The 13,469-nt window shown below is 35.1% G+C and overlaps 1 protein-coding gene across 3 annotated transcripts in view; it reads right to left on the bottom strand.

The window, feature by feature from the left end:
• The window catches only part of LOC138698682 (glutamate receptor ionotropic, kainate 2-like), a 69,410-nt gene extending 57,183 nt beyond the window's left edge, over positions 1-12,227 (bottom strand). For all 3 annotated transcript variants that reach the window (XM_069824852.1, XM_069824854.1, XM_069824853.1), the window contains exons 1-3: positions 12,070-12,227; positions 4,224-4,382; positions 489-673 (exon numbers count right to left, since the gene is read on the bottom strand). In XM_069824852.1, coding sequence (XP_069680953.1) covers positions 489-673; positions 4,224-4,382; positions 12,070-12,148 — 423 coding nt within the window. In that variant the 5' untranslated portion in view covers positions 12,149-12,227. The remainder of the gene's footprint in view (positions 1-488; positions 674-4,223; positions 4,383-12,069) is intronic.
• Between the last annotated feature and the right edge of the window lie 1,242 nt (positions 12,228-13,469).

Below are 13,469 nucleotides of genomic sequence, written 5' to 3'. Positions count from 1 at the left end.
TTACAGACCTGTTACTAAATCTACGTATTACTCTGTGAAGAGATTTATTAAATCTACATACTTAGACTTCAACAAACAAAATTTGATAACACAATCTCAAGGGAAAAAATGGAACTCTCTGCATCAAAATCCACAGTTAATTCCCGATTTACCACGAAAGTCGTCTGTAGCTGCATTTAGATTGGCAACAGGCCATGATTGTTTGGCCAAACACCTGCATAGAATTGGAATATATCAGTACCCTAACTGCCTATTGTGCAACTCAAACCAAGAAATGGATTCGGAACACCTCAAAATCTGTGCTTCAGTGGCTGACCATGACAATATCTTTGAAAAATATTGGAGTGCAAGAGGTCAAATGACTTTATTGTCAAACGCCTGGCATTAGAAAACAACAACAACAACACGTTGAATATGTAAATATAGATTAGGAAATAGGCGATGAATCTAAATCTTTAACTCGCCGTAGATTACGAATTAGGCCGCACCTTGGAGATGGATTCCTCCGCAGGATGCAGGTTGATGAGGCATCGAGCGGGGAACCTGGGGCTGGTGGGGTAGATCTCCATGTGGGGGATCTCCAGGGTCTCGCAGATGGACTCCACGATGCCGGTCGTGTCCGGGGTTCGAGGCCCGAACACGGCGGCTATGCCTTCTGAAGCGAGACCGCATACTGCAGAAAAAGAAAAAAAGAGTGCAGTGACTGGTAAACACTGTGTGACACGTGTTATCATCTTCTTCCAAATGTGCCATTAACTTCTCAACAGTTCTGAACAACCATTACAATCTGGTAATACTGTAACAGTTGTGTTGTTTCCGAGAAAACTGTGATCTGCGTTATTTACTGCTTGATAATAATCAGGACGAACCAAACTGTAGAAAATATGCTATTCTATCTTAAGCAGGAAACGATGAAAGAGTAATGGAACGGAGAAAAATTCTCTCCGGCGCCAGGATTTGAACCCGGGTTTTCAGCTCTACGTGCTGATGCTTTATCCACTAAGCCACACCGGATTCCACCACGGCGTCGGAAGAATCGTCTCAGTTTTAAGTTGCAACTCTTGGGTTCCCTCTAGTGGCCGCCCTCTGCACTACGTCATAGATGTCTATGAACGTAGGACCAAAGTCCACACATGTGCTGAGGTGCACTCGTTATGAGTGACTAGTTGGCCGGGATCCGACGGAATAAGCGCCGTCTTAAATCTTACGCATATCATATATATATTATTATTATTATTATTATTATTATTATTATTATTACGAGTGCACCTCATCACATGTGAGGACTTCGGTCCTAGGTTCATAGATATCTATAACGTAGTGCAGAGGGCGGCCACTAGAGGGAACCCAAGAGTTGGAACTTAAAACTGAGACGATTCTTCCGACGCCGGGGTGGAATCCGGTGTGGCTTAGTGGATAAAGCGTCAGCACGTAGAGCTGAAAACCCGGGTTCAAATCCCGGCGCCGCAGAGAATTTTTCTCCGTTCCATTACTCTTTCATCGTATGATGACGCAGAACATCTGCATGGAAATATCATATGTACTTCGGTACATTAAAATAATATTAAGCAGGAAAATTTAAACGAAATGTTATGTTCAATTTATATACATAGCCTACTAGTGGCTTGTGCAGCAAATGCTGCAAACTAAGTTCATTAGACGTTCAAATAAACATTTTTCAGATTTATTTTCAATGAAGAATAGCAGACATTCTGAAAGTTATTTGCTTCCATAATAATGAAAGATACTCTCTCTCTCGAGCCAATACTGAAGAGAACCACGCATATAAATATCTACACCACACCGCCATTAAATATATGAAAAAGACCCAACCCCACTTGATTAATAACTATAAAAATATTTGATTTTTAATAATATTATTATCTTACGTAAGTTTTATAGCTTTCAGTAACATATACTATATATACTATATAGCCGCCACTCAGTAAAATATAGAAATCAAAGTCTAATTTAAGTTATTCTCTACATCTACTTATATAACCCCTAAACGTTTCACTTTCATGTCATCAATATACCATTAATATGTATAATTGATGAAACATAGTCACATCATGGTATTAACTACAATAATATTTCATTTCTAATGGTAATAATGTCATCACACCACCTCAAGTTTTGTAGTTTTTAATATCCAGTACACAGCTGTACCAGAAAGTTACACACCACAGAATCGAACCTGTAAATTATTTTTAGTAAGTTAAGTTTTTAATAACCAATTTAATTTGAGCTCTAAATATGTCAGCATTCTTACAGATCATGTAATATTGTTTACTGTAGTGTGTGTTTTGTTTTATACTGAAATGAAATTAGCTAGTTCTCAAAACTGACAACAGGTGGATTTTGTAAAATAGGAAAACTATGTTGAAAAATTGACATTTCACTGAAAACTACTATTTGTCTGAAAAACTTTGGGTTCCAAGCTTCAAAATGAGGGGCCATTTATTAAAATCCGTTAAGCCGTTTTCCCGTAATTTCCATTACCAGTTCAAATTATATATATATATATATATATATATATATATATATATATATATATATATAGATAAGTCACAATAAAACAAATACACTCGGAAAAAATGTATTGAATACTTTACAAAGACTGTACACTATTGTGTAGATGGTTGAAATGCACAAAAAATTATTTCCGGTATCAGAAATTATTCTAAGAAACATGTATATTGGATTTAAATAAAATGTAATAATAATAATAATAATAATAATAATAATAATAATAATAATGTTTTATTTTCGCTGGCAGAGTTAAGGCCATAAGACCTTCTCTTCCACTCAACCAGCCTTAATCAATACAATACATAAATTTAAATTACAAATATTTACACTACATTTAAAAGGTTCTCCAGCAATATTCTTCACTACACATTTATTTAAATTTAGATAAATCTATAAGGTAAAGTAGTAACTTAATTTATGAGCTAATTTAATTCAATGAATTATAATTAATTTAATATTTGAGATAGCTAGTAAAATGATGAAAATTAATTTAATATAAGCTTACTAGGACTATGTTACAGGGAGAATATATATATTTCTATTTCTATAATGAGAATATTAATGTAATTGCCATTAGAGGTTTTGTAAATCTATTTAGAAAAATTGGGTAAGTACATACAGAGAACAAGATGTGATGTTGCTAGGTTGTCTGACTTAAGCCGTTCACTTTTTGCTTAGGCAGCCCAAATAACGGTCGAGACATGTGGGAGGTATTTAATAGTTTCCTAGGCGGAATGAGGGGCAGGTATAACTTCACTGATATTATCACGTGCATGTTACTAATTTTAGTCTTCAAATGATAATTTTATGTTAAACACGTGTTGTCAATCTGTTATGTCAATTATTAATTTTCTTTCCCCTTTTCAACGTTTATTCCAGCCTTGGACAATGTTTTATCGAGTCATTTGCTCTGCTTACAGTTCCTATAACATCGTTTTCTTAATACGCAAGTTATATTCAATCCTTCAAATTAAGTTATTTGTTTTGTTTCGTTCGGAATAAGCAACAAATCTTTAAACAAAAGACAACGCAGAATTTGAAGACAGTTTATTAATTCATTTCAATATGTCAAGCCTAATGACACTAGTATGAGAACTTGGGTAGACCAAGAAAAATGTTGGCTCCAGACTGAGAGACCACCATAAATGGTCTAAGACATACGAGATCGATAACAACCCGCATGGAGTTGGATGATATCGACGCACATTGCGCTCTAGAAGTTGCGTGGATTTTTATAATTGTTGTTACTGCTCACTACAAGTTATGCAGGTTTTTATTTATTGTTGCTTCTGCGGACTAGAAATTTAAATAATTCATACTATTTAGTATTGTTACTGCGCACTACAAGTTAAATTAATTTGTATATAGTGTTGTTACTGATCACTAACGTACAAGTAATGTTGATTTTTATATTTTATTGGTAACTGCAGACTAGAGTTTATCTCATTTCATTCAATGTATTATTTCTACTGCGGACTACTATATGTTATTTATTTTCATAAGAAACATTACTCCAGCACTGCAGGCGTTATGTGAAATTATGAGTAGCAATACTGCTGAACCACAGCACAGGTTATAGGAAATCGTATCTATGAGCAACAGAGATTATATGCATTCATGATTCTAACTGGGCTTATAGGCCTATGTAATTTCTCTACTGCGCACTAAAGGTTATGTCGATCCACATGTACCTCTCTTTCCGACAGCGAAGCTATCGGACTGCGACACATTGAGGTCCACCCTGTACAGCTCCGTGCCTGGCAGCAGTTCTGGATCCACGTTGATGTGCTGCAGAGCATATTTGACGGCGATGTGCTGCAGGGGGTAGTCCTCAGGATGGAACAGCACCGCTGCAACGGCAGTGGTATCATATCACAATAAGCAAATACTGATGGCATCACCAAATTTTCAAGTTCTACATATCCAATCGAAAAACCAGAAACTAAACACACTAGAACAATATGAAATATACAGATAGACAAAAACACACCCACAACAAATCCTCAACAATCAGCTGAATTTCAGAACACACACTATTTGACTCCACACTACACAACACAAACGCACTCCCAGCAAGACAAATGAAGAAACCGGAGGACACAAAGTCCTCACTACTTCTGAACATGGCTACCACTAGTCAAATAGTCAATAATAATAATAATACTTACTTACTGCCTTTTAAGGAACCCGGAGGTTCATTGCCGCACTCACATAAGCCCGCCATTGGTCCCTATCCTGAGCAAGATTAATCCAGTCTCTATCATCATATTCCACCTCCCTCAAATCCATTTTAATATTATCTTCCCATCTACGTCTCGGCCTCCCCAAAGGTCTTTTCCCCTCTGGCCTCCCAATACACACTTTATCTGCATTTCTGGATTCGCCCATACGTGCTACATGCCCTGCCCATCTCAAACGTCTGGATTTAATGTTCCTAATTATGTCAGGTGAAAGATATAATGCGTGCAGTTCTGCGTTGTGTAACTTTCTCCATTCTCCTGTAACTTCATTCCTCTTAGCCCCAAATATTTTCCTAAGCATCTTATTCTCAAAAACCCTCAAACTCTGTTCCTCTCTCAAAGTGAGAGTCCAAGTTTCACAACCATACAGAACAACCGGTAATATAACTGTTTTATAAATTCTAACTTTCAGATTTTTTGACAGCAGACTAGATGACAAAAGCTTCTCAACCGAATAATAACACGCATTTCCCATATTTATTCTGTGTTTAATTTCCTCCCGAGTGTCATTTATATTTGTTACTGTTGCTCCAAGATATTTAATTTTTCCACCTCTTCGAAGGATAAATCTCCAACTTTTATAGTTCCATTTCGTACAATATTCTCGTCACGCGACATAATCACATACTTCGTCTTTTCGGGATTTACTTCCAAACCTATCTCTTTACTTGCTTCCAGTAAAATTCCCGTGTTTTCCCTAATCGTTTGTGGATTTTCTCCTAACATATTCACGTCATCCGCATAGACAAGCAGCTGATGTAACCCGTTCAATTCCAAACCCTCTCTGTTATCCTGAACTTTCCTAATGGCATACTCTAGAGCAAAGTTAGAAAGTAAAGGTGACAATGCATCTCCCTGCTTTAGCCCTAAAGTGAATTGGAAAAGCATCAGACAGAAACTGGCCTATACGGAATCTGCTGTTAAATAATAATAATAATAATAATAATAATAATAATAATAATAATAATAATAATAATAATAATAATAATAAAGTAAATTGTCATCATATACATTGGGGTAGACTGATTAGTGACCCGAATAACGAAGTACAGCTTGGGCATGTTTGTTGGTAAAGCGTGGCGCTATTAATAGAAACAACGGACGATCGCACCGGCGCGCTGCAGCCTCGAAGCCTCTGTCCCTTCCAGATCTATCAGGAGAAAGATTATCTGGTTATAGATCAGTATATTAATGAAATGATTTCGTATTGTTGCACGTAACAAGGTTGACTGTAGAGCTCAATTTATTGCAATCAATAACGCACGTAAAATGAATAAAATAACAATTTGTTTAAGCCAGTTTTAGTATCATCACGATTTCGTATCCTAGCAACCACACACTGTTGACATAGATTCTGTTAACGCCACGTAACAATGACTCGTGACAGTGACTATAAAGTTCAATAATTGTAATTAAAAATGCACGTAAAATAAATTAACAGCGATTTGCTTATGTCAGTTTTATTACCACGACTTCGTATCCTAGCAACCATATACAGTTGATATAGATTGTGTTTACGCCACATAACAAGACTGACTCTAAGATTCAATAATTGTAATTAACAATGCACGTAAAATGAATTGACAGCGATTTGCTTATGTTAGTTTTATTACCACGATTTCGTATCTTAGCAACGAAATACAGTTGACATAGATTGTGTTAACGCCACATAACAAGTATGACTCTAAGGTTCAATAATTGTAATTAATAATGCACGTAAAATGAACTTAAGAACGATTTGCTTATGTCAGTTTTATTACCACGATTTCGTATCTTAGCAACGAAATACAGTTGACATAGATTGTGTTAACGCCACATAACAAGACTGACTCTAAGGTTCAATAATTGTAATTAACAATGCACGTAAAAGGAATTAACTGCGATTTGCTTATGTTAGTTTTATTACCACGATTTCGTATCTTAGCAACGAAATACAGTTGACATAGATTGTGTTAACGCCACATAATAAGTATGACTCTAAGGTTCAATAATTGTAATTAATAATGCACGTAAAATGAACTTAAGAACGATTTGCTTATGTCAGTTTTATTACCACGATTTCGTATCTTAGCAACCAAATACAGTTGACGTAGATTGTGTTAACGCCACATAACAAGACTGACTCTAAAATTCAGTAGATAATAGAAATTAATAATGCAAAAATAATCGCTATTACCTTATTTATACAATCTATTTGTAAGATTCGGATATTTGGATGGTCTCATCCTCATTCTCTCAGGATTATCAGACTTGCTCTGGCCATGTGGTCAGCATGACGCAAGTTCAACACTTAAGAAAAAGCAAATGATACTGCGTCATACCGAAGAAGTATGCACATCAATTGCCTTATCGTGGACTAAACCCACGTCTACTAGACTTACAACCATACTGTGTTCCTTCCGAAATTTCTACAGCACTTATTATTATTATTATTATTATTATTATTATCATTATTATTATTATCATTATTATTATTATTATTATTATTATTATTTTCACTAGCAGCACTCCTACTAGGAATGTTAATGCAAGGAATTTCCGCTGACAACATAATATGACTTCTGTGCCAAGCTACGGTCTACAGGTTCACACTCGCGGGAATTGTCAGAGTCTCTTGGCCATAACGCGGACCGGCACCAAGTGGTGTATGACAGCGTGTGAACTAGGCTGTGGTGGAATAGAGCCAAAGAGAGGCACAGTAAGGGGCGCAAGAATGTATGAGTTCCCGACGTTGTGTCCACTTATTATTATTATTGTTATTATTATTATTATTATTATTATTATTATTATTATTATTATATTATTCAAAAGGATATCAATTCAATTGCACTTTGGACTGTTGAAAATGGAATGAAAATTAATCAATCCAAAATTTTGCTATTTCCTTCTCACGTAAAACAACCTCCCAAAAATTTAATTATATTCTTAATAATGTCATAATTACTAGGAAAGATTGTATTAGAGATCTTGGTGTCTTACTTGATTCTAAATTATATTTCCATGATCATGTGCAATACATTTATACACATTCATTAAGAATGCTTGGTCTAATTAGATCTGCAACTTATTCTTTTTCTACTCCTATGTGTTTATTAATTTTATACTATACGTTGGTTAGATCCAAGCTTGAATATGCATCTGTTGTATGGAACTCCATTACTTCCACTGACTCGGCTAAGCTAGAGAATATTCAAAGAAAATTTATTTTCTTGTGTTCTCATAGATTTTTATCTAATTCTGACGATTATAAATACGACATTAATTGCAAATATTTTAACTGCTGCAGTTTATTTGCCATACGTCAAGATCTTGATTATTTATTTTTTTGTAAAGTCATTAAGGGTGATATTGATTGTGAATCTTTCATAAGCAATATCAGTCTTCGTATTCCTGCTAATGGTTTAACATTTCATAAAATGTTTTACAATAGAAATCCTAAATCTCTCTCTCCGGTCTGCAGATGTATTAAATATGCTAATTTGCATGGATCAAGCTTGGATCCATTTAATATGTAGTTAATACTTTTAAGTTTTATATCAGTTTTCATTTATGTCTTTTGTTTAAATATGTATTTTAATATTATTCTCGCTACCTTTTATACCGGAGGCCGGGTAGCTCAGTTGGTAGAGCAGCTGACTACGGACTGGAAGGTCCGGGGTTCGATCCCAGGTGGTGACAGGATTTTTTCTCGTTGCCAAACTTTCAGAACGGCCCCGAGGTTCACTCAGCCTCCTATAAAATTGAGTACCGGGTCTTTCCCGGGGGTAAAAGGCGGTCAGAGCGTGGTGCCGACCACACCACCTCATTCTAGTGCCGAGGTCATGGAAAGCATGTGGCTCTACCTCCATGCCCCCCAAGTGCCTTCATGGCATGTTACGGGGATACCTTTACCTTTACCTTTTATATCATTTTGTTATTTATTAATTTACTTGATTCCATCCTTTCATTACAATTACTTTTAATCTCATTATGCTATGTAGTTTAGTCATCCATTTTATTCCCTTCATTCAATGTCATTGTATTATAATCTTGTATATCTTTGTAATACTATTTTATATGATTCCATTCTTCATTCATGATTCCATTATTTCATTTGTAATTATCATTTTAATTAATTGCCATTAATTTAATTATTTCTTTGTACTTTTATTGTAAATTATTGCTAATGTTTTTGTTACATTGTTTGTGCTGAACTGTAATTGGCTACTGGCTGTTGTACATCACATTAAATATAACTAAATAAATAAATAATAAAATAATAATAATATTAATAAAACGAATGAAATATCTTTAAATAAATCAATTAAGGCGTTCTTCAAAGTATTTGTCGTCTCAATAAACATCAGGATTACCAGGTTTTCAGAATGCCAATAAAAGACAGAATATGATCGAGCTTGGAAATGTGACGTTTAGGCTAACACAAAAAGAAAAGAAATGCACATGATTTTTTAGACAACCACACGAGCACACCATTCCAAATTACTGACATAGTTTAGTACATATCCAGACACAATCACACTAAATTACTAAATAATTACCACCGTCAACGCGGGCTACTATGACTCTTAAGGTGTTAATTGAATCCAGAAGAAAAAAATGTTTACTTACCATTGGGGTAACTTAGGTGAACATATTTGTACAGATGAAAGTTTCCAGAGAAAAAAAACACAACTTTCGACACCAAACTGTTATTTTACATCGACGAAAACATTTTTTTCTTCTGGGTTCAAGTAACACCTTAAGGGTCAAAGTATCCCGCGTTGACGGTACCTTATTTTATTACAATTTTATTATTTGAGGTTAAGATTAAAAAAAAAACTTTGTAATGGTTTTGTGCTACTAAATCTATACTAATAATTAATCTGTAGCCAAAATTTTTCTGGTAATTTTCCATTTTCCAAAAATGCTTGGTGCTAACATGTATAATTAACCATCCTGAAACCGAAAATCGCTTTTTTGAAATTTTTGTTTGCATGTCTGTCTGGATGTTTGTTACCTTTTCACGCGATAATCTCTGAACCGTTTTATATGAAAATTGGAATATAAATTAAGTTCGTTGTAACTTAGATTTTAGGCTATATGGCATTCAAAATACTTTATTTAAAAGGGGAGTTATGAGGGGGCCTGAATTAAGTAAATCGAAATATCTCCCTCATTAATGATTTTCATGAAAAATATTACATAACAAAAGTTTCTTTAAACATAATTTCCGATAAGTTTTAATCTATACAAAATTTTGATAGAACTGATATTTAATGAGATAAATCAGTTTTAAAATTACAATAACAACGCCATCTAAGGCGCTGTTCTGAAATAAAAAACAAATGACTTCGTCTATAAGGGGCCTTGGACAACAACAATCGAAAGCTATTAAACATAGCCTAAGAGAATGTTTCTGTGTTTGTATGAAGTAATATCGGAAGCTAATTAATTGTTTAATTATTATTTCACCATTGGAAAGTGTAGTTTCTCTAGATGGACATAATTCTACAATGTTATTACAGTAACTTCTGAAACATATAGCAAGTAATATAAAGTATACACATTAAAACTAAATGATATGTCAATCTTCATTAAACTATGGTTGCGTGTAATAACAATTAAGAAACATGTTAAAGGAATTGTCATTGCACCAAATGAGTGTCTCTGGACCAAAATGACCGCATTTTAATTATTTAAATATAATTTAAATTAAGTAACATATTAAACGATTTATCCTTCTATCAAACACGAATGTTCCCTGGATCAAATGTCCTATTTTAATTATGTAATTACTTTATATTTATTTCTAACAGGTGCAGCGGAGCGCACGGGTACGGCTAGTTATCCAATAAAATTACTAATTTATAGTATAGCCTACATTTTTGTAAGCTGAATTAATCACATTAGTGTACAGTACAAAATGTATTGAGATTATCGCTATTTCATTTCTTTTCTTGGCATTCGCTAGCAAGGTTTAATCTATTTTATGCTCGACCATGCCGAAATGTAGTAATTATACACCTGGTAGCAGACCTTTAATGCATGTCATTAAAGTACACCTACTCATTAAAGTACAGGTCTTCAGCCAATGATAACTCAGCTTACATGTGTTCAGCCAATGACAAGTCAGATTTGTACCGTTATAAAACCGCAAGTATCGATTATTCTCGGATATGCAATCGAAAGAGAATTAGCGAAAAGTCACGGAGGCTGGAAATCCAATACTGTCGCAGAAGGTTATGTTCTGTTACTATAATAATTAGCGTTAATTGTAAATAATATTCAAATAAATACAATTTGTCATCTCGTTTTTCAATGTCGAATTCAATAATCAAGGTTATAATATTATAATATTATCAAGTTTAACGGGACTACGTCAAGGTCAATGACATTATTGTTCCTCGGAAAAAATCAATACTTTCGCGTCTGCGCACATCTCACAACATACGGGACATTGCTAAAAAATTAATAATATCAAGTTAGAAATATGGTCGAGCATAAAAAGTCGTATGAAACTCGCCTATAATGGTAATTAAGAAGCTCGTATGAAAATTATGAAACTCGCTTGCGCTCGTTTCATAAATATCCATACTCACTTCTTAATTACCTTCATTATAGGCTCGTTGCATAATGTACTATTAATTGCTTCAAGAAATAAATTCCCCATGATCACAATTTATTTAAGATAACTTGGGCCTCAGGTTTCGTGACATCTGCGAAACATCTATTTCTTTCAGCCCTCCACTTATTTTTCATAACAGAAAACACCCTTTCCTCATAGGCAACAGGAAATCAACATTAACATGTGTGGACTTTACTTAAATTGACTTGGGTACAGAAATTGATCCATTTTGTATATACACTCCATTGTGGCTCATTCCTGTTTCAATTACATCTTCCTTATACCTATTTATAAAATTCCTCATAAAATCTGTTTATACCGAAATCTGGACAAACATCTGGTTCATATATGGAGATTTACTTGTAAGAAGGCGGGAAAAAGGGAAAACTGGAGAATGCTGGGTTTTCAGTGGAGGACCTATAGAAAACCATGAATGAAATAATAGTGAATGCTTCACTAAATATAAAACTAATCCTCCACCCCAAAGTTAGGATACGCGGGGTGAATGGCGTGGGGCGCTAAGACGCAAATATGAAAATTTCCACGTTCGTAGTAAACACACAAACAAATGACAGTCAAGCCTGACATAGCTTAATATTAAACGTTGCAGTCCACACGAGGACGATCAACGGATTCTGACACACTTGCTTCATTCCACGTTGACAGACCCACACGGTGCAGGTAGCCACTTACCGAGGGGCAGGCGGGGCGGCAGGGCAGGCGCCGCCGGCAGGCTGAACGCGAGCAGCAGCAGCAGCAGCGAGCCCGCCATGTCTTGCGGGCCACGTGTTGCTCCCAAACAGACTTCACTAGAACTGGCCGTCCAACCACGCAGGACACCAAAATAGAGACGCAGTGCTGCCAACTGGCGGCCGTCAACCGTTCTGGAAATAGCCCGTTTCCCCCTCCTGATCGCTACGTCACTCCCTGGACCTTGCACTTGGGCACCTTCTTCCCACATTATTTATTAAATTCTTCCTTGCCTTCTTCTTTCGTGCATTTCTTCCGTTTTGCCCTTCTTCATATCCTATCCTTCTTCCTTCCTACACTCCTCACGTGTTTCTTCTTCTTACTTAATCAGTGTTTAATATTTTAAATTTATTTTTCAATTACCTCTTTATTCCTTCATTTTCTGTCATTTATTTCTTTATTTATTTACGACATTCATTTGAGTGAAGAAAGTATCACAACTCTTTTGAGAATTTTCAACATTGTTTACCATTCTTACATTGTTGGTTTACAAATCCATAGTGTTTTTATTATTTTATTTTATTTTTATTTATTTTATTGGGTTATTTTACGACGCTGTATCAACATCTAGGTTATTTAGCGTCTGAATGAAATGAAGGTGATAATGCCGGTGAAATGAGTCCGGGGTCCAGCACGAAAGTTACCCAGCATTTGCTCGTATTGGGTTCACGGAAAACCCCGGAAAAAACCTCAACCAGGTAACTTGCCCCGACCGGGATTCGAACCCGGACCACCTGGTTTCACAGCCAGACGCTCTGACTGTTACTCCACAGGTGTGGACTCCATAGTGTTAAATTTTAAAAATCATATTAAAGAAATTACCCCCAAACTAAATTCAGCATGTTTTGCTATTAGATCTATGCAAGATATAGTAAATATCAACACTTTAAAAACAATAGGCTATACTTTGCATACTTCCACTCGGTAATGAGTTTTGGAATAATATTCTAGAGAAATTCCACAGGTTAGGTTAGGTTAGGTTAGGTTAGGTTAGGTTAGGTTAGGTTAGTGGTTTAAAGAATTTTTAGGCTTACTGAACGTTTAAGAAGTCCATTTATAATACTTACAGACTCATTAACTTTAATGAATACTTAAACTTTTTTCGAGAAACCTACCATGAATGAATAAAATGATTAGGAGACCTTGGTTTGAGGATTAACGTTGCATAACGTTAGCTATTAGGTTGTTCGTGCCGATCTGGCTGAAAAGCTACTGAAGGAAGTACTAAAACATGGATAGCTAACACGAATTTTAACTTATTGTTAAATGTTTTTAATACTGTAATATTTTAATACTATGTACATTTTAAACAAATGGTGCTAATTCTTAAACCGAAAGACATG

Source organism: Periplaneta americana, chromosome 4, assembly GCF_040183065.1.
Source record: "Periplaneta americana isolate PAMFEO1 chromosome 4, P.americana_PAMFEO1_priV1, whole genome shotgun sequence".
NCBI classification, from domain to species: Eukaryota; Metazoa; Arthropoda; class Insecta; order Blattodea; family Blattidae; genus Periplaneta; species Periplaneta americana.
The sequence above is the reverse complement of the archived record's forward strand: the minus strand, read 5'-3'. Positions and strand labels throughout refer to the sequence as shown.